At 47.5% G+C, this 21,546-nt stretch overlaps 2 protein-coding genes across 2 annotated transcripts in view; one reads left to right on the top strand and one right to left on the bottom strand.

Moving 5' to 3' along the window:
* The window catches only part of LOC309520153 (maestro heat-like repeat-containing protein family member 2A), a 42,961-nt gene extending 32,800 nt beyond the window's left edge, over nt 1-10,161 (top strand). Inside the window, 10 exon segments of the mRNA XM_082201624.1 lie at nt 958-1,145; nt 2,585-2,722; nt 4,440-4,554; nt 4,672-4,818; nt 5,346-5,528; nt 5,803-5,958; nt 6,518-6,658; nt 7,817-7,919; nt 8,122-8,183; nt 9,196-10,161. Coding sequence (XP_082057750.1) covers nt 958-1,145; nt 2,585-2,722; nt 4,440-4,554; nt 4,672-4,818; nt 5,346-5,528; nt 5,803-5,958; nt 6,518-6,658; nt 7,817-7,919; nt 8,122-8,183; nt 9,196-9,453 — 1,491 coding nt within the window. The 3' untranslated portion in view covers nt 9,454-10,161.
* Nucleotides 10,162-10,292: 131 nt separating this feature from the next.
* FSIP2 (fibrous sheath interacting protein 2) overlaps nt 10,293-21,546 on the bottom strand; it is a 43,386-nt gene continuing 32,132 nt past the window's right edge. The window contains exons 16-22 of the mRNA XM_082201331.1: nt 21,070-21,324; nt 17,330-17,521; nt 15,842-15,963; nt 13,038-13,063; nt 12,548-12,603; nt 11,812-11,863; nt 10,293-10,574 (exon numbers count right to left, since the gene is read on the bottom strand). Coding sequence (XP_082057457.1) covers nt 10,363-10,574; nt 11,812-11,863; nt 12,548-12,603; nt 13,038-13,063; nt 15,842-15,963; nt 17,330-17,521; nt 21,070-21,324 — 915 coding nt within the window. The 3' untranslated portion in view covers nt 10,293-10,362. The remainder of the gene's footprint in view (nt 10,575-11,811; nt 11,864-12,547; nt 12,604-13,037; nt 13,064-15,841; nt 15,964-17,329; nt 17,522-21,069; nt 21,325-21,546) is intronic.

The following is a 21,546-nucleotide window of genomic DNA, read 5'->3' on the forward strand; positions in this document are numbered from 1 at the left end:
AGCATAATTGTTGAATGTGCATTGAAATGGAAATTCTTTTTTTAAAAATTTCAAAAAGTTTTTATTGTTAAAATAATTCAACATTAATACACACATATTGTGAACATACATACAAACATACATTTCATGCAATCCTTAAAAATGTTCAAACATGCCTACACTCAATCCCACAGATAATTCCTTTTCCTATCACCATCCACCACCCCTCACCCCACCTTTGTGTTAGACTTCCAATCTACTCAATTGCAATTTCTTTCCACTTCTATTGCTTTCTTTCACACACCTTTAACCTAATTTCATGCTTCTTTTTCTATTACACATTGTTATCCATCTTATTTAGTATTCCAGTATTTAAAATGGAACTTGTTTATTCTAATAGGAGTTCTGATTTTTCAATATGGTTTTGCAAATATCCTTTAAAATGGAAATTCTAATTTGAATACAGGCAACTCTCTGTGGGCTCGGGGGTTGGGCTCCGGGTCATGGCATGAAATTGCGTCAATCATCAATCCACCCATTGACGCTGGAGAGAGATTGAGTTGAGAAATGATACCAAGGGTACATATTGATATAGGAATGTACTAGATAAAATGTAGAGAAATATACAATAATAAGAGTACATTCATTTGTGGAAAAGGAATATATAACGGGATAGACAGGAAGTCCAAAGTGTTGGTACATATATGATTTTGGAATAGTTTTTTGTCCTTGTTTCTTTTCTTTAGGTATATAAAATTTTGTATACCTGCTGAAAATTATATTATAATAAGCCTTGTGATGTAATATGATAATGTTTACCGATGTAACATAAGAACGTTAATAAATAAATAAAACTCAAAAAAGAAGGGGGGGAAAAAAGAAAGAAATTGTGTGAAATCAGAAATAAAAAAATAAAGTTTTATTTAAAAAGTTTTTGCATTACTTAAATAAATAAATAAATAAATAACCCTGGTCCAGGCTCTTGTGTCCCTCCGGGAGGGAGTCCTGGCTCTGGAGGACTGCACCAGCCAGCTCCCGCTGCTCTCAAAGCTGTGCCACGCTCTCTTGTGCCAACTCAGCAGCACGGACCTGAAATCAGAGACGCCCGACCCTTCTTCTCTGCAAAGGGTGGCAAGCAGCAGAATGGTGCCGCTGGAGCCCCGCAGGTAATGCCCATCCTCCGTCAGTCCCAGGTGGCGTCTCTTTCTGCTGCCCTTCCCCACAAGTGCACTCTTTGTGGGACTTCCTGTGTATTTCCCCCAGAAGCTGCTGTAAGTTAAGAATGCTGCAGCGCGATTGCTGACAGGAACAGAGCCTTGCTGAAATGCAACACCTCTGCTCAAAGAGCTGCACTGGTTGCCAGTCTGCCGCTGGGCCAAGTTCAAGGTGTTCCTAGAAGCATAGAAAGCCCTTAACCACTTGGGAGCAGTTTACCTGCAACATTGCCTTACCCCACTTCTGCCCAATCAAACGCTTCAGTCTGCGGAACTAGCACTGCAACGGGTGCTTCTTCTGTGTTTGTAAGGACTCCGTCTTTTAGTGTGGCAGCATTTACACCTTGGAACTCCCTGCCTCTTGACACCAGGCAGGTGCCTTCTTCAGGGCAATCTTTTCAAACCACTCTTGTTCAGACAAGCCTAACTAGACGTTCAGAAAGTCAATGCGAGTTTTATTCTCTTTTTAGTCCGTTTTAACTTTTCAAAACGGGACGCGGGTGGCGCTGTGGGTAAAACCACAGCGCCTAGGACTTGCCGATCGCATGGCTGGCGGTTCAAATCCCCGCGGCAGGGTGCGCTCCCGTCACTCGGTCCCAGCGCCTGCCAACCTAGCAGTTCGAAAGCACCACCGGGTGCAAGTAGATAAATAGGGACCGCTTACTAGCGGGAAGGTAAACGGCGCTTCCGTGTGCTATGCTGGCTCGCCAGATGCAGCTTGTCACGCTGGCCACGTGACCCGGAAGTGTCTGCGGACAGCGCTGGCTCCCGGCCTATACAGTGGTGCCCCGCAAGACGAATGCCTCGCAAGACGGAAAACTTGCTAGACGAAAGAGTTTTCCGTTTTGGAGGTGCTTCGCAAAGCGAATTTCCTATGGGCTTGCTTCGCAAGACGACAATGTCTTGTGAGTTCCTGCTGTTTTTTTCCCCTTCCCCCCCTTTTTCTAAGCCGCTAAGCCGCTTATCAGCTGATCCGATCAGCAGATAAGCCGCTAATAGCGCTAATCCGCTAATCCGTCAATGGGCTTGCTTCGCAAGACGAAAAAACCGCTAGACGAAGAGAATCACAGAACGGATTCTTTTCGTCTTGCGAGGCACCACTGTAGAGTGAGATGAGCGCACAACCTTAGAGTCTGTCAAGACTGGCCCGTATGGGCAGGGGTACCTTTACCTTTACCTAACTTTTCAAAAGCGTTAAATAGTTCTTGTGAGTTGTGATAATTTTGTTGTTTTATCTTTTTTGCAAAATGCTTTGAGGTTTCTTTTTTTCTCTTTTTAACAATCAAGCGGCATGTAAATTTTACGAGATTAAATAAACAAATAAGGGGGGGCAGGGGCTCTGCCTGGCTCCAAACTGACTGGGGAAAGGAGTCTTTGGTTTTGTCTCCCAGGCAGGCTGTGCTGGTGCTGCAGGCTGTCCTCAGCAGAGCTCTCCCGGAATCGGCTGGGGAGATGGATGTCTCAGGAGACACCTGGAGCTTCCTGATGCAGCCGGGCAGTTACCTGAAGGGTGTCGCCCTCTTAGCCAGGTGATTCTTGTGCTCAGGTCCTACCTGTGGGTTCCAATAGGCCTCTGGCTGACTACGGGGTCAGGGGTGCAACTTGAATAAAATACATATTTTATTTTAGAAATTTTTTAGCATACAATATTATTTGCATTCATCCATAACAAATTACATATCTTTACAGGGGTTCTTCCGACCCCCAGACTTCCCCCCACTCCTCTCCCTGGTTTCCAATATTTAGCTCTTCTCTTTTCTGCGACTAAATACTTTTATCCAATCTATTAAGTCTCCTTTTTCAATACTTCTTTATCAAATACCCTGGGCATATAACATTCTTGCTGCTGTTGTCGAATACATAAATAGGATCTTTTTCTCCTTCAGAATCTCTTCTCCTATTATGCCTAATAGGTTTTTTAACAAACGTTATTTTTTTTATAAAAAAAAATTAGCTCATTGTAAATCATTTCCCAGAAGGCTTTTACTGACTTATAGGTCCACCTCATTCTCTTTACATTTCCAGCATAAATTTGACATTTTTAATACATTTTTGCAAGTCTTGTAGGAGTTAGGTACCATTGGTACATCATTTTCATATAGTTCTCTTTTAACGAACAGCAAGCGGTAAATAGTAAATCCACTTTCCATAACTTTTCCCATGAATCAAACTGTATATTATGACCCACATCTTTTGCCCAATGTATCATTACTGATTTTACTTCTGTCTTTTGTCTCCCATTCCAGCAACATTTTGTATACTTTTGACAGAACCTTTGCATTATTTTCCAACAGATCTTTATGTAATCTTGATAATTCATTCCTAAATCCCACTCCTTTATCCATTTTAAAAATATCAGTTAGTTGGTGGTATTGGAGCCAATCAGTAAGTAAATGTCTTATATTCTCATATTTCTTCAATTTCAACTGATTTCCCTCCTCCACCAACAACTCTCTATATGTTATCCATTCTTTTTCCATATTTAATTTTTTTCACTGAGGATGCTTCTAGTGGTCATATTCACCACAGGGTCTTATTTTCTAATAGATTCCTATACTTTTCCCATATAGAATATAATGATTTTCTAACAATATGAATAACGAAACCCTTATGTTCCTTCGTTTTCCCATGCCACAAATATGCATGCCACCCAAATCTGTTATCATAACCTTCCAGATCTAAGATATCTGGGTTCTTTAAACTCATCCATTCTTTAAGCCAACAGATACAGGACGCTTCATAATATAATTTTAAGTCTTCTAGGGCAAATCTACCTCTTTTGTTTGCCTCTGTTAACAATTTATATTTAATCCTAGGTTTCTTTCCCTGCCAGACAAACTTAAATATATCTTTTTGCCATTGTTTGAAGTGTCCTGTTCTGTTAACTATCGGTATCAACTTGATTACAATATTGGGGGGGGGGCAGGTAAGCCCCGCCCTGCATAATCAATCACATGACATGTCATTTATGCCGCTGGGCTTTGTTGAAAATGGCTTCTCCATGCAAACCAGGAAGTGACCTCTCCAGACAAAGGAACAACTCTTCTTATCACTGTGATCTCCTGGGTGACACGGACACCGTTAGACAGTTGAATATTCATGCATACTCTGTCCATTTCCTGCCTTCCCTACAGTGCTCCACGCAGCCCCAGGAGCTGGCAACCCACGTTACGCCACTGGGCCATTGTCCTGATCCAGCAGGCTCTTCTATGTTCTGATCGTTCCTTTTCTCCCCCTGCCCCTCAGGTCCATGGCGTGCTCACAGAATCCCCTCATCGATGACCTCCTGCGTCACCTCCTGCCCCATCTCAGTTCCTCCAGAACAGCCTACAGAGACCTCAGCCTGGTCTTCTGCATGGAGGTATTGTATTTACTGCTATTGTATAAGCATCTCCCTAAGGACTTTCCACGTTTTCATGTTGTGGGTGTTGGGAAGATTAGTGCAGGAGTTTACTGATGGTTCCTTTGCTTGGCTCAGATCCCAGGCCACTCTTTGCTTCACACGCCAGAGATGCTCAACCTCCTTCTGCAAGAGATGCTGGCCAGCTCCCAGGATGGCAGCACCACCCTGCGAGCCCTGGCACTCCGAGGCCTGGGGAACGTGGCAACAGAAGCCCCCCATGAGGTAGTTCAAGGGGTTCCAAACGGGACCTTGGCAGGTGATGAAGAGCAGGGCTGTGTGTGTGTGTGTGTGTGTGTGTGAGAGAGAGAGAGAGAGAGAGAGAGAGAGAGAAGAGAGAGAGAGAGAGAGCCAAAACTTTAGCTGCGCAGCAGCTCAAATCAGCTTATCATAGCTCAGGAAGCAACTGATGTCTTGCAAGGAACTCTAGATTTTTTAGGGTGGGTGGGAAATGAACCCTGGTCTCTCTCAGGTCCTAGTCCAACACTCTAACCGCTACACCACACTGCTGTGGGTGTGACTGGTGTGACTGAAGGAAAGAGGAGGCAATGGAGAGGGGGAAAGGAAAAGAAGTGAGAAGTGCAGCTGGGTGGGGTGGGAGCTCTGCATATTGTCCTGAAGCCCCCTGGCAAATGGTTTGCTGCCACTAGATCAGGCCCCTCTATCCAATCCAGGCTGGTTTCCTGGGCGGGGGAGACTCTGTAGGCGTAGGGGAATCCCAGCCACTGAGGGCTGTGGGATTTTCTCTGTAGGCGAAGAAGCACCAGGAGTCTTTGCTGGTGACTCTGCTCCAGGCTGCAGCCAACGACGCCAGCCCCGAAGTGGCCTGTGAGAGCCTGTGTGCCCTGGGCAAGCTGTGGGGATGTATCGAGAGACGGCACAGAGTTCGTGCTCTCCAGGCCATAGCCGGCCAGGCCCGTGGGCACCTCTGGCACGTGAGTTGGCCCTTTCTTCCTGATCAAAGTCAAAGCAAAGGCTCTCCTAGCCCAGAGTCCTGTTTCTGACCTTCTGGAAACCCAGGAAGGGGAGGGTCCATTTTCCTTGCCGAGTGCTTCCCAGCGACTGGTAATTCTGAGACTGTCCCTGGAAAATTGAGACACTTGGAAAGTATGGGTGCTTCCCTGTGTCCCGCTGGGTCCTAGCAAGTGGTGACATTTCCCTCTTTCATCAGATTTTCTCATTCCCCACTCCTATCCCTTCCTGCTGTAGGTGGATGATTCCCTCCGCGAAGCAGCCTTTGAGCTCTTGGGCCAGCTGGCCAGGGCAACTCAGCCGGAGGAGGCCAAGTCCTTTGCCAAAGAGGTGGGCAGGTCTTTGACAGCCCTCCTGCTGCACTTCAGGGAACCCAGCCCTACTGTGGCCAAGGTACGGCATCATACCCACATCCCTCTCCTTGAGTCTCCTGCTCCCAGACACTACCTGTGCACCATGAAACCAGTCAGCTGTCAAAAGACCAGGGGTCAACATAACAACATCATTAGATCCCTGCTGGGTCAGACCAATGCCCCATCTTGTCCAGCATCCTGTTCTCATAGTGGCTGACCAGATGCAAGCAATTCTCCCCTTCTGCCATTTCCAGAAACTGGTATTCAGAAGCGTCACTGCCTCTGAGAAATGACAGACCAGCTGCTATTGTTGTTTATGTTGCTTTAAATTACATTTACGACCCTGTTCCAACTAAACATTAGGGAGGACTTCCAGACGTTTAAGAGCCGTTCAGCAGTAGTTATTTAGCTGTGATTCCTGCATTGTGGGATGTTGGGGCTAGATGGCCTTTGGGGGGTCCCTTCCAACTTTACAGTTCTATGAAATTGTAATTCTGCACCCAATCAGCTAGAATTACCAAGTCCTCCCCACCCCTCCTTCCCCAGTCTATGCCAGGTGGGGCTGGACAGAGTGTGACCCTCCCCGTCTCTTCCACCAGGCCTGTTCCATTGCCTTCACATCATGTGCCCCCTTCATGGGCCTGCAAGATCTCATAGGGGACATGGAGGCTGGGCAGCTGCTGGCAGATGTCTCTGGTGCACGTCACATCCACCTGATGGGCAAAGTGTGCCGACAGCTGGTGAGTGAGCCTGTAAGCTGGGACTGGGCGCCACCTCTTGCCACCATTGCCAGGAAACCTTCTCTCAGCTGCCTCCTGGCAACCAGGAATGCCTTTCTCTCTGGGGCCTTCCTCTCGTGCTGGTCTTCCTCTCCTGCTCTTCTCTCTGTTCACCCTAAACCATGAGAACCAGAAACTTAGAGTGCCTTTGGGATGCTGTCCCCAGGGAGACCCAACTGGGCATCCTTGAATCTAATATTTAGGTGCCAGGTGAAAACATTTTTTCATTTGTTTAATCTTGTTGCCTTCCTACAAGCGTTAGAGCAGGCACCCAAACTCAGCCCTCCAGATGTTTTTTGGGACTACAATTCCCATCATCCCTGACCACTGGTCCTGTTAGATAGGGATGATGGGAGTTGTAGTCCCAAAACATTTGGAGGGCCAAGTTTGGGGGTGTCTGTGTTAGAGCAAAGGCAGAGTGAAACTAGAACCCTTTCCAAAGCAGAGAGAGAGAGAGAGAGAGAGAGAGAGAGAGAGAGAGAGAGGGAGGGAGAAGGAGGGATAGGGAGGTCAAACTCTTTTAACTGGAAGGAAAGTGCCACCAGTCCCTGCTCTTTTCTACCTTAGGTGCCTCCAAACTTACTGCTTCTTTTGCTTCAAGAGAATTAAGGGTGCATCTAGGCCATCTCTGTTTTGGAGTAGGATTCAGTCACATCCCGGCAAATTCATGCTTCCGCCATCGCAGCCAATTTGCAGCCCTGTCACACTTCTCCAACAGTTCAGACCTTTTTTGTGATAAGGAGAGTTATGGAGAAATGCACCTGCAGAAGTCTACCCTTCCAAGAAACAAATGGGGGCAGATATTCCTGATTGCTGCATTGCAAGGGTCTGTTAGCCGTGATCCCTTCACTGCAGGGGGTTGGACTCTTAACCCTTGGGGTCCCTGCCAATTCTACAATTCCACGACCTTGGAAAGTGGTGGACTCTCCTTCACTGGAGGTTTCCAAACAAGAGTTTGGATGGCCCATCTGCCAGGGATTCTTGAGCTTTGATTCCTGCATTGCAGGGGATTGGAATAGATGGCCCTTAGGATACCTTCCAACTCTACAGTTCTGTTATTCTTTGACAATGGACCTGCTGGGCAGTGACCTGATGTGGCCTCCCCCCGATTTCTCCTAGGCTAAGACGAATCCAGCGCTCTTGGGGGCCATCCTGGCTGATGTGCCCCAGTACCTGTGTTGTACCTGGGAAGGAGTTCAGATCGCAGCCTGCAAGCTGGCCGGTGTGTGTCTGCACGTGAGGAAGGCGGAGACCAATGGCCCCCTCTCTCTTTGGAGGAGAGGCTAGAGGCAGTGGGGCGGGGTGGGTTATCCTTCCCCCACCCATAGCAACAGGGATGGCAGGAGGAGGTCCATGAGAGGGAGGCCTGGAGTTGGCAGCCCTGCCCCGGATTGAGACCCAGACATCCCATTTATTCCTGCAAGGAATCCTTGTGAAGACAGCGGACGCTCAGCGCCTCCAACAGCTGGATCTGGACCGGCTCCTGGTAGGTGAGTGTTGCCACCGGATGTATCCCATGGGCGGGAATGGCAAACTGAAGCCTATCTCTCGATGCAACTCTGGAACATCCAGCCTTCAGCATACAGAGTGAAAAATGACTGGGAGAGTTTGGGGATGCTGAGGCTGTGATACGCGAGGAACCTAGCATCCTTTCACAAAGTGCCTCAGAGGTAAGGGGTCTTGGCTCTAAGTGGACCCCTGTTTTCTGACAACAATTGCCAGCACCAAAGCTAGGAGAAGTGGAGGTTTTTGGGGGGGGTTTGGAGGGAGAGAAAGCCAATGATGGATGCTAGCCACAATGGCAGCGTAACCATGGAGATGTCTCTGGAGGGAACCAGCTTCTGGGAATCACAAGAGGGCTTGTGGGCTTCCCTTGGGGGCATCTGGTTGGCTGCCCAGGCTCTTTGGCCTGACCCAGCAGCCAGGTTCTCCTGATCATTCTCATGAAACCTCTATACCAAGAGAGACCCTACCTAGGTTCCTTGGTTCTTAGGCACATTTGGCCCCTGTGAGAAGAGGATGCTGGACTAGATGGGCCCTTTGCCTCACTCAGCATAATCTTCTCGTGTTCCTATGGAACTCCGTCCCACTGGAGCCAGGGATGGCCAGCAACTTGGACAGCTTGAAAAGGGGTTAGACAGATTCATGGAGGGAGAGAGGGCTATCAAGTTATGCTCTGCCTCCACGGTCAGAAGCAGCAATTCTTCCAAATGTTGGTTGCTGGAAACCACAGGGAGTGTGCTGCTCTTGTCCCAGGGTCCTGAGTGCTGGTTTCGCACAGGCTGCTGTTAGGACAAGATTCTGGGTCACCATTGGAGGTCCTTCCTATCCATTTCAGGTCTTAAAAGGAACAAAGCGGGGCAGTGGCGTTAGTGAAACAGGACTGTGAAGGAGGGGTCTGTCGAGGGGTCAAAAGCAGGCCCTGAAGATCCCCTCCCCACCCCAGGAGGGAGACTGTGGCCCTACCCCACTGCCCTGCCTCTTCTGTCTCCCCACAGCCCTCCGCCCTCTCTGCCGTGACCCCAACGCTGCTGTTGAGATTGCTGCCTCAGAAGCCCTCCATGCCATCCAGCAGAAATGCCAGCAGAGCCAGGCTGGCTCAGCCCGGAGCCGCAGAAGAAGGCCTCTGCTGCCCGGCTGGTTGTTTGGCCGGCAACGTAAAGGTCCCAGGCCTACCTGAGGGGGAAGCCTTGGAAAGCAGAAATATATATCTATCTCCCCTTTTACGACTGTTGTCTCCTTTGGGCCGAGGGTGACGTGGCAACCTCTTGCTGGCTTAATTCTCCTATCTAGAGACTTAGAACGGCAGAGAGAGTTATGGGGGCCCCATGGCGAGCTCTGAAGTGGGAATCCCACAAGGAGGTCTCAGCTCAGGAAGAGAACAGAACATGCCAAAAGGAGGGCTACCCCCCCACCAGCACCTCCAATACCTGTTGACTGCAACTTCCCTGGCCCCTATTTGTCACAAGCACAGAATGGGGGAGCTCAGGAAGGGGCACCCTCTGGGATTCCAAGGGCAAGCTGGGGAATGGGGAGAATGGCACAGGAAAACCTGGATTGGGGCCAGGAATCAGAGGGCTGCCAGCTGTTCAGATCCACCTTTGTCTCCTACTTTCCCTGTGAGACCCCCTTTTGTTCAGCATTTTCTTTGGCACATACCCCACTTTGGCCCGGCTTGCCCCAAACAGATGGATAAGCGTCGGCCTTGTCCACAGAATTCATAGAATCCTAGATCTATAGGGTTGGAAGGGCTCTGGGGGGTCATCCAATCCAGCCCCCTACAATGTAGGAATTGCAGCTTGCCTGGCACCTACTAGTGGCTTGTCGTCCTATTTTTATTATTCTCCTCCTCCATGTGGGACAACTTTCCTTCCCAGAGGTTGTGCCTGCTTCAAAACAGGCGCGGAAGCTCTGGCTGTGGGTCAGATGCAACAGATAGGGCTTCCCCTATCTGCAACCACCAACTTCTCCTCTGGCCCCCATTTTCTCTGCATGTAGCACAGAAGCCAGACGAGCTCCCCCTCCCTTCAAGAAGGGGTCGGGCGGCTCCATTTCTCTACTGTGCCCCCTGCAAGTAAAGTCAGGGGCTACTCCGTTTCTGAAGAAAATATTTATTCTCTCAGCTGTATAAAGGTAGAGGAGGAGTAGGAGTAGGAGTTTGGTCATCAGGCCTGGTCGCCAGGGACTTTCTCTTGGGATGTACTGGGTTCGGTCATGGCCTGGTTGCTGGGGACTTTCTCTTGGGACGTACTGGGGTGGGTCAGGCTGCCAGCGGACGTTCGGGAGAAAACTCTGGACAAGGCATTGGAGACTTTCTCGAAGACGGAGGGCTTCTGCTGGAGTGGCGGTTGCTGCTCGGTGGCAGTTCCCTCTTGATCTGAGAAGCCAAAACAGAGGTTGGTCATGGAGTCATGGAGTCAACCTGCCGCTCACAGCCCCTCTGAGTGCATCAAGTGGGAACAAGGGTGTACTCCAACTCCCATAATCCCCAGCGGTCAGTCACACTGGCCCCATGAGCTAATGGGATTTGGAGTCCAGCAATATCCCGTTAGATGGAGAGCAACGCAGGCAACAAATTCCGGGCAGCCGAGACCCTCACTTGTCTTCCATCAGACAAGCATTTGGCTGCTTGAGTGTCTGGGTTTTGTTTCATTTTTACACCGCCAAAATGTATGCAAATTTTGACCTATTCTTGTTTCCTCCGCCCCCTCAATTGTTCAGGTTTTTAATGTTGGTATTTTAATTCTAAAATGGTGTAAGCTGCCTTGGATTGTTTAAAATAGAAAGGCATGGGGTGTGTCTATCAATGTTTTAAATAAACTTAATCTCCTATATATTTTGGAAACTTGTTTGCTTATCTGCTATGCATTTGCACACTTCTTAAGACAGTGGTTCGCAAACTCTTTTGGCCACCACCCCCTGCATAAACACATCCCTGATTCCCCCTACCTTATACAAAGCATTATTCAGAATAGTGGTTTGCATGACCCACTAAGGAAGCTAATAACAAAATAATTCAAAACAGTAACAATTAATTGCACCTTTATTCCAAATCCAATAAAAGGGTTTAGTTTTATTAATTCAACAAAAAACTGATGAATTTGATGTAGTGATATCAGCTTCTCAGACTGATAATCATTTGTGCCACCTGCCACCCCCTTGCCTTTTAGGACCCCCCCCCCCAAAAAAGGATGGTACACACCCCCCAGATGGTGGTATTGCCCACTTTGGAAACTACTTTGGTTTCTGAGATTAAGGAGCCATTTGCGGGGGGGGGGGGTCGGGGGTCTTGGTTGCCATTTTGACTCAAGATGGTGGATGGAACCTTCAAAAAAACACAGCAATTTAAACCACCGGTTTCAAAACTCCACTGATTTTGGGGTTGTTGTTGTTGTTGTTTTCAAATTCCTGAGCAAGGCTAGGTATGTGGGTGGGACTACTGAACATAAACCCACTTTGGGGTTCCCTGGTGTGGACATGTCCATGTCATGCTGGAAGCCTCCCTGTTCCACATGCCTAAGGAGGGAGGTAGCCTGGCGTGGCCTGCCCCCCAACCACTGTTCAAGGGACAAACGTGACGTCCACACCCCGAAACTGGCAGCAAGAAAACTTACGTGTTTCGTACTCTATGGCATACTCTGGAACGTGCTGGTAAACAGACATGATCTGTGAAAGGAGGAAGAGGTCAGGAGGGAATAGGAGAGAGGGGCACATAAAATGTCCTTCTCCTAAGTCAGGATGATCAAGTCCATTGCAGGATGAGAGAAAGAGAGCTTATCCACGCTTATCTTTTGCTCTGCTCTTTCCAGGCACAGCTCCACACTTTAATGCTCTGTGTCTAAGCATGGTTTTTTGTTTCTTGCCTTGGAGTTTTCACTGCAAAAACCCACTCTTTAGCACTCAATCAGGGCAAACATCAATTCAGATTTTAAGCAGGTTGCTGTTTGCTCCTATTGAGCTTTAAAGAGCAAGTTTTCACAGGGGAAAGCTCCAGAGCAGCGTTTCCCAAATTTGGGTCTCCCAAGTTTTTGCACTACAGCTCCCATTATCCCTAGCTAGCAGGACCAATGGTCAGGAATGGTGGGACTCTTAGTCCAAAAACAGCTGGAAACCCAAGTTTGGGAAACACTGCTTCAGAGAAGGGGGGTGAAGCACTCGGACACAGAGCTTCTAAGTTCAGACCGTACCTGAAAAGAGTGTGGATAAGCCCAGAGAGACCCTTTTCCAGCCCAGTCCTGAGTTCTTAAGGGCTTCCCTTTAGCAAATTTCAACCAGTACAGATCTCTGAGCCTGGGTGATCTACGGGGACAGGGTCTCATTCCTCTCCATAAACATGCTATGGCAATTTACCTCGAAGGGTCCTGAGACTGCTTCGGTGTCCCGGGAGAGGTGCATCTCGACTGCAGCTGGAAGAAAACAGGTGAGAAACGGCTGTGTTACACTCCAAGCCGAGGATGTGGTCGTGCTGCAAGCGACCTCAACAGGGTGAGGTCGCTCTGGCCCCATAGACAGGCGCTCCCTGCCAGCCCATGTCCTCCCCCCATGAAAACTGTACCCACAACTCACTGGGTCCTGATTCCCTTTGGGGGCATCCATCTCACAGTTGTGTGCCTAGAGGAGGCCTGGGGGCCACATCTAGGGGCCTGAGACCCCCTTTGGCACCCCAGCTCCCATGTGGGGCTCTGCACAGGGCAGCTTCTAAGGAGCAGCCATTCTAGAACCACAGAATGGTAAAGTTGGAAGAGAGCCCAAGGGTCACCTAGTCAACCCCCTGCAATGCAGGATTTAAACACACAAGTGCAATTGTATCAAACCCCAAAGCGACAGAATGAATAGTCACCTTTATCCAGAATCTTCTCTCTATCACTGAAACAGATACAGAAAGGGCTTGGTTAAAATGCTGCGCTTGTGGGACTTCCGGGTTAGCACGATCGACTAATGGCGGATTCCCTCTGAGCTCCGGAGGGAATCGGCTCTGCAGGATTGGGTCTTGCCGCTGCGGCGACACGGGGACCCTCAAAAATCACAGGCGGTGAAGCCTGTGAGCGTGGTGACTCGGCAGGCACCATTTGCGCCCCCCAAGCTGCGAAGGAGCCTTTTTAAAGGCTTTGGAACGGGGACGGAGTGAGCGGCGCAGTGCTGAGAGTCGACTGCTTCTCCTGCGGAGTGAAGCCGCACTGCCGTTGTCAGAGAGCGCTGACTTCTTCTTGTGAGCAACTGGACTTTAAAGTAACAACCCGTGAGTAGTACGGAAATAATTGGAATTGTAAAGAATTTTTTTTATGAATTAGGCACGATCAGGGAAGGTGTAAACAGGAAGTCCGCCTCCCCTCCTTGTAAATAATTTAAAGCAAGGACCTGCTAACTAAGGTCGAGTGAACACTTTCCCCCCCTTTTTTGGTAAAAGATTTTAATTTCACGGTTTGGCAGTTTAAGAAATTTTACTGGAGGAGAAAGAGCTAATTTGGGGAGCTGATGTGCCACCCCCCCGGACCCGGGAGTGCTCCGTGAGAAAGCCTGTTGATGAGGTACTGAAGAGTTTGACAGCTGTCAAATTGGCTGTCAAGATGGAAAAAAGAGAACTTTGTTTCTGTTGCTCCTGCTGGTTATAATTGTTACAATTTTCTTACAATTTGTTGAAAACAAGGAAGAGCTGATACAAACTAACTTGATTTTTGGATTCGAACTGGAAGGATTATAAAGGAACCAAAATCCCTCTAGAGGGGGATGGCTGGAGGAGGGAAAATTCAGGCTGAACTGGACAGAGTTTTTGTTCTCTTGGGAAAGTTACAAGGCCAAATTGATGTTTTGGCTACAAATGTTACAACTCTGGACTTAACAGTAAATAACATTATTGAATGTGATAAGGATTTGAATCAGGAAGTCTATTCAACAGGACAAAAAGAGAAATTTGAGAGCTTTGAGAATTTGGAGAAGGAGATATATGTTGTCCCTGAAGAAAAGGATGGAGGAGCTGTAGTTTTGCAGATGACAAAGGAGAGCCTGAGGTCAGACATGATGGCAACAAAGGAAAATAAAAACTTGATGTGGAAAATCTGGCCTGGAGATTGAAAAATGGAGAGATCTCCTTATGTGGAGATCCGAAGACCTAAGGATTACAAACTTGCTTAAGGTGGAAGTTGGAGCTTTGGGGTCATTTGGACTTGAAAGGAGTAAGAAACAAGATTTGGGCTCCACTTTTAAGTATGCAGGTCTGGCTGGAAGAAACATGGATCCCGTTGGGCCAGAGCTTCTCCGAGATTTGGTGTTCAATATTAAGGATTATCAAAAAAACCGGCAGAGAGGAACTGAGAGAGAATTAAGAGCCTCGGATGTGAGACCTCCAGGCTGATAGTAGATTAAGACTGATAGACATTTATTGGGGACTGAAACCGGGAAAGGGGGGTGTGGAGTTTGGGAATCCAAAGGGTACATAATTATAATTTGTTTTGTTTTTATTTTGTTTTGTTATTTGTATGAAAATTGGGAAATTCGTGGAAGGGAATTTGGATCGACTTTAGAAAAAATGTTTTAAGAATGAGTATTGATGTATAAGTATTGATGTTTAAGTCTGGATAAGGTAATATTGGTTTTTTAAAATGAACTAAATTAAATGAAAATAAGGTTAGCAAAAATAAATTGAGGAAATGGATGAAAGAGAAAAAGTAAAATAATAATATGCTAAATTAAATTATTAAGTTAAAGTTGAGAAATAATAAGGATTTTCTGAGCTAATAATTTGAATTGGAATACAAGAAGGGAAGGTGTGAGGAGGTCTGAGAAATAAGTTAAAAGAAATAAGCAATTGAAACTTTATGTGTTTTTAATTGTTTTTAAGTTTTACATTTTTGTATGTTTGTTATATTTTTTCTTTTTTGTGGTTGTTTATTTTTGTTTTTGTTTCATTATAGAAAATGCTAATAAATATATATTAAATAAAAATAAAAATGCTGCGCTTGTAATGTGTCCTCTCCCCATTTGCACAGTGGCCTGGAGTTTGCCCCTCTGCCAAAGCCTGTTTGGATCGTGGCCACAATAGGTGCAAAGCCCAAGCATGAGGCAGGCATCTGGGTGGTTGTTCCCACAAGCGGGATGTTACCACGGCACACATAGAAACCACTGGGCAAGTGGGTGGCCTGGGCCTCCCAACTGGAGAGACTTTCACCATTTGCTTGTATGGATTTTGGCCCGGATGCGGGAGCGTGGATTGAACCGTAGAGTTGGAAGGGATGACCCAATGGTCATCTAGTACAACCCCCGGCAGTACAGGAATCTCAACACGTGGTGCCCCATCCAATTTGAAACCATCCCAGACTCTGCTTAGCTTTGCAAATGCGCTAGTGGTTTTGTTGCTATGCCCCGCTAAAAGACCAGCTTGCCAAGTGGTTACAAAGCCACCGCTTTGTTGAGGGAGGCCTGCTTCCACACTCTGCTGCTGACAGCAGTCTCCCCACCTTCAGTTCCCAGCAGCTGGCTTTAAGAGCTTCACTGCCTCCAACAGTGCAAGTGAAAAAAACCAACCAACCCTGAAGTTCAGTGGGGAACCAGGATGGGCTTTGCCTGTGTGTGAAGAAACACATGCAACTCCTGAAAAGTGCCCCTGCTCTCCAAAGCCCAGCCCACCAACAAACGTTGCCCTCGCACCTGTCAGAGGTCGATGACGGCCCCATGCTGGTTGTGCGGGGAGTGCTGCTGGAAAACGTGACATGGCTGCTCTCCTCTGTTTCGGTGATGGGCGGGCTCGGCATATTGGTGGTTTGGGCATCCTGCGGAAAGGAAAAGGTAAGGACTTTGTTTTAAGCTCTCAAAGTCAACACGTAATTCAGGAAAGTCGGGGGTGGGGCATGAATGAAGGACAAATCCCCATTTTATGCATCTTGTTTTGCAGTTTGTTTGTTTTTTAAGTATAAGCCACTCCCTCAAAAGCCATGTGCCCAGTAATCATTTTCACTGCTATTTTTATTATGAAAACCAAATTTTGCACAAATTTTCCTGAGATCAATCAGACGCCATTTGAGGATGACAGACATTTTAAATGATGCTGTCTTTTTTAGCCACTGGTTTCAAAACAGCACTGATTTTAGGGATTTCTTGGAATGTTTGGGAAATAGTAGGTATGAGGCTTCTAGTATTGAAATCAAGTAGGAAACAAGTAAGATTGGACCCAGACATTCTGCAGGTCTTACAATAATAGAATTGCAGAGTTGGAAGGGGCCACAAAGGTCATCTATCCCAACCCCAGGGGGGGGTCAAACCCACAATCCTGAGATAACGTGTCTCATGCTCTACAGACTGAACTATCCCAGCATGGTCCAATCCCAATGTTTCTTTTTTTTCCCCTAAGATATTTATTAAAAGTTTAATAGTTACAGAAAAAAGAAGAAGAAAACAGTAAAAAGTTCACAATACATCAAAAATAAAGAGAAAAAAACAAAAAAATACAACAAAACAACAAGAAAAGCAAAAACATTCAAAAAAACACATCACTCCCAATGTTTCAATTTGCATTTGGAGCAGTGGACAAGAAGTGTAGGGCAGGATACCATCTCTAAATTTTGTTGCTCTGACAATTCATAAATAAAATCCACCTTTCAGTATATTCATTTTCATGAATCTCCCTTCCGGGATATTCTTGCACAATAGGTCAATTTAAATAGCAAGGCTGCTGTTTAAAAATAACAGAACGGAAACACAATAAAGATTTCACCGAGCAGCCACACACAAGACCTTCCAGCTCTGAAAACAGTTGAAGAGACAAGTAGCCCATCTCCAGAACTGAGCACCTTTTCCCAGGTGAAACCACCTGAGTTTTCAACTCCTGAAGGGTCAGACCTCTAATTACACCTGTTACTAAATATTATCTCACATTAATGAAAAGATTTCCCAGTTCCTGTATTCCAAATGGATGCCTACGGTACAACGGATCTTTTTAAAATGTCCGCCGTGTGTCACTTTAACGGCTTATCGGACCTGATTTCTCTATCGCCCTCCTGCTGGGGGGGGGGCTTGGGGTGGGCCACAAACGGGGTAATGAAGGGATAAAGGGGTCCCTTCCCTCTTTCCTAGGGGACCCTCCCGCTCCCGGGGAACACACCTGTCTCTCTCAAGAGGTGAGGGGCCATATGGACTCACCATCTGCACCTGGCTGCTTGTGGACTGGGCCGTGACCTCAATCTGTGGGATAGGGGGGCCTTCCTTCTTCTCTTTGGCCTCACCGCTGCTGCTGGACAGGGTCAAAGGGGGGCAGCATTTGCTCAGGGACAAACTCTTCTTCCGGCTCGCACTGCTGGGGGTCTTCGTCAGGAGAGGATCGCTTGGGATGCGCTAGTTGAGGGCGAGAAGGGGGGAGGGGAACCTCAGAACAGTTGGAAGTTTGGTTGCATCGCAGCTTGCTGTGATAGGACTAGAGAGGATTGCCATACAGTTCGTACCACCTTGGATCCTGAACGCCTTGCAAGTGTTGTAAACAAAAATTGCCCTTTTCCCTTATGGGGTATCCAAGACCCCCTATAGAGTACTTACATAGGTTCCTCTCTATTGGTAGGAAAGAATAGCAGAGGCCAACCAGAGAATACTGAGAAGCAAAGCAGCTAGTAAGCTTGATCTTTATTGATCTGTTGCAACAGGGTGCTCCCTTCACCCGGAAAAATGACGCACAAAACCTTATAAAGACTTTTGAAATTGCCACCCTGTAGATCAAGACCACCCCCAGAAACATCATACATACATCACAGAAAAGGCGGTCTTAAAACAGAAATTTGAATGTTGTTTATCTCCTGTCTGGCAGGTTACTTGATTGGATTGCCTGGGGAGCCTGGCCAGTCTTTTGTAATGATAAATACTTAGTTCCTGGGCCAGGTCACAGGCTCACACCCTATTCATATCTTAAATGTGCCCTTAAGAGAGGATTTGTGAGGAAAGACAATGGGGAGGTTTCCCACTTTGACCTTGCAGAGAAAACATTTGGTCAGTTTAGGAATCAAAATGATTCCAGGTCAGTCTTCCTGGGCTGATCTATGTACGTGCTTGGTTGGTACACTTATGAACATTACCATATGTCTAAGACCTCAAAATTCCTATCACACAAGTCAAACATTTTGGCTCCTGAACGCTGCAAACCCGGAAGCGATTGTTCCAGTTTGAGAACGTTCGCTGGAATCTGAATGTCTGACGGGGCTTCTGATTGGCTGTAGGAGCTTCCGAACTTTGGTTTCCGAACGTTTTGGAAGCCGAACGGACTTCTGGAATGGATTCTGTTCAGCTTCCAAGGTATGACTGTATTTCAAAAAGTGAATTTGGGGGGGGGAGGGGCGGAGTGAAGTTGCTGAGCTAAACAAAATCTAGACTTCTGTGATAGGAATTTTATGGTTTTAGATATATAGTAATGTTCATAACTGCACATACATAGATCAGTACAGGAAGGCCAACCTGGAACCATTTTGATTCCTAAACTGACCAAATCCTTTCTCTGCAAGGTTAAAAATGGAAAAGCCTCCCCATTGTCTCTTCCTTTAATCTGTGTTTGAATAAGGTGTGAGCCTGTGACCTGGCCCAGGAAATAAGTATTTTAGCATTACAAAAGAATGGCCAGGCTCCCCAGAAAATCCAATCAAGTAACCTGCTAGACAGGAGATAAACAAGGAGAAGAGAAAAACAACATTTAAATTTCTGTGATGTAGGTGGGATGTATCTGAGGGGTGGTCTTAGGTTACACCCCTTCTGTGATGTATGCATAATGTTTCTGGGGGTGGTCTTGATCTAGAGAAGGGGAATTTCAAAAGTCTTTATAAGGCCTTGCAGGCTATTGTTCTGGGTCCTCTTCCTCTCCTGCGTGTGAGGGGAGTACCCTGTTGCAACAGATCAATAAAGATCAAGCTTACTAGCTGCTTTGCTTCTCAATATTCTCTGGTTGGCCTCTGTTATTTTCTCCTACCAATAGGGAACCTATGTAAGGACTCTATATGGGCTCTTGGATACCCCATAAGGGAAAAGGGCATATTTTTATTCTTCCAACATGGGTTTCAGCGATTTCTGCCCAGACACTGTTTCCGACTGCCATATTCCGGCTATATCCAGGAAAATCCAGACGTATGGCAGCCCTAGGCTAGAGCATATGAGGTTAGAATACATCCCAGCAAGGGACCCCGAGAGTCCCTTTGACCTCTCTGCCAACTTCACTATCTCCTTAAAGCTTAGACTCTTAGGTTGCATCCTAAGGGGAAAGAGACTGTGCTGACCATCAAGTAGTAGTAATAGTAGTAATAATAATAATAATAATAATTTTTATTTATACCCCGCCCTCAACTGGCCAGAGCCAGGCTCAGGGCAGCTAACACCAGTAAAATTATAATAAAAACATAATGGGGGGGAACCAATTTAAAATACAGGTTAAAATGCTATTTAAAATGGCTTTTCCCACCTGACTTGCCCCACCCTCCAGCCCTTGGAGCCTTCAAAGCTCTTTCCAGAGGGAGTTGCTGCCACAGTCATTATGTGTGTGTGTGTCTTCTGATGAACTGAGTAGAATCCAATTATGAGTCCTGGGAGGTGGGAGAGCGTTTTTGCGGATTCAACAGTGCTTAAGTTGTTGTTGTTTTTTGTTGTTGTTAATGTTGCACACCCTTCAACGTTTCTCCAATGAAAATATTCTGTTGTTTTATTTATACCCCGCCCATCCAACTGGGCATCCCAACCACTCTGGGCGGCTTCCAATATATATAAAACATAAAACATTTTTAAAAAACTTCGCTATACAAGGCTGCCTTCAGATGTCATCTAAAGATTGTATAGTTACTTATATCCTTGGCTTGGGGGGGGTGTCACAAAACTCCATACCCTCCAACATTTCCTGTTTTCCTGCTGTGATATCTGTTTTCTGCTAATTTCTTGCCTGGGCAGCACACTGTTTAATAGCTATGCAGAGAGAATGCCCCCCCCCCCCGCTGCATCTAACCCTGCTCTTCAGCCTTGGACACCAACTTGGACAGTTTTAAAATAAGATTGGACAAATTTGTGGAGAAGAGGGCTATCAACGGCCACTAGTCATGTGTGCTATGCTCGGCCTCCGTGGCTGGAGGCAGCAATACTGCTAAGTATTGGTTGCTAGAAGCCACAGGAAGGGAGAAGTGCTCTTGTGTTTGAATCCTGCTTGCGGGTTTCCCCACAGGTATCTGGTCGGCCACTGTGACAACAGGATGCGGGATTAGATGAGTCCCCTTTGGCCTGATCCAGTAGTCTCTTCTTGCGTCCTTATGTCCTTGGTCCTACCAGTGTCCCTCCCATTTCCCCCAGACTTCCAAGGATCCTGACCTCAGTCCAGACCAGAGCCATCTTTCCCATAGGGCTTAGTGGTGCGTTGTGCTGCGCCATGGCGCCAGCCTCTCAGGGGCGCCCTAGCAAGTGGAGGAGCTGCGTGGCTTTGCAGGCGGCCTCCCCTTTCCCTGCAAGCCCACCAGCTGCACCCCGCCAACCATAAGGCTGGTGGACGTGCAGCTTCCCTCCCAAGCCTCTGCAGGGATCGCTCTCCTCCCGAGGAGGCTTGGGAGGGAAGCTGTGCTCACCTCTCGCGGAGGCTTGGGAGGGGCGCAACTTTACTCCCAAGCCTCTGTGAGGATCGCTCTACTGCAGCGGCATGGGGGAGAGTTGCGCGCACCCCCCCCCATGGTTGGCAGTGCACAGCTATGGCCACCCCAACACTATCCATCGTAATTTGGGGGTGCTGGGTGGATATTTGCACCCCGGCGCCACATCTGCTGAAGACGGCCCTGGTCCAGACCTTCCCTGAGCCCCTGTGGATCAAGAGGCGACTCTTCCTCAGCTAGGAGGACACAGCTGTGGGCTGCATTCCTTCCTTCCCTGAGCCATTTGCTTACCGTGGAATGTGAGCTTTCGCGCCGCTTGGGCGCAGGCGGGACCTCAGAGTAAAAGGATTTGTGCTCCTTCAAGACTTGCTCCTCCCCGTCACTCTCCAGATCACTGAGGTGAGGGGCCCTGCCAGGTTGGTTGTCCTCGATGTCGTGAGCCACAAGGCGGAGGATCAGGTCCTGCTTGCTTTCCACGTCCTTCAGGAGCTCGACCTTCGTGATGTCTGGCCTCATCAGGCTTTGGAAGGAGTTTCTGCAGACCGGCTGGAAGTGCAAGAGCAGGATGGGGGTTGGGGTAGGGGTGGGAGGGCAGTACCTTTTACCTGTGAGGAGAGGCACACCCAGGAGGCTCTGCAGAGACAGGTTCAAGTGAGCCAAGCCTCAGATCGCAACTTAACAATGAACAATTTATGAGCTTTGGAACATGACTCAAGTTACAAAAAAACGCACATGATATTGAAAGTGTTTTCCTATCGACAGTCTATA

This window comes from Podarcis vaucheri (assembly GCF_965113315.1).
Source record: "Podarcis vaucheri genome assembly, chromosome: 15".
Lineage (NCBI taxonomy): Eukaryota > Metazoa > Chordata > Lepidosauria > Squamata > Lacertidae > Podarcis > Podarcis vaucheri.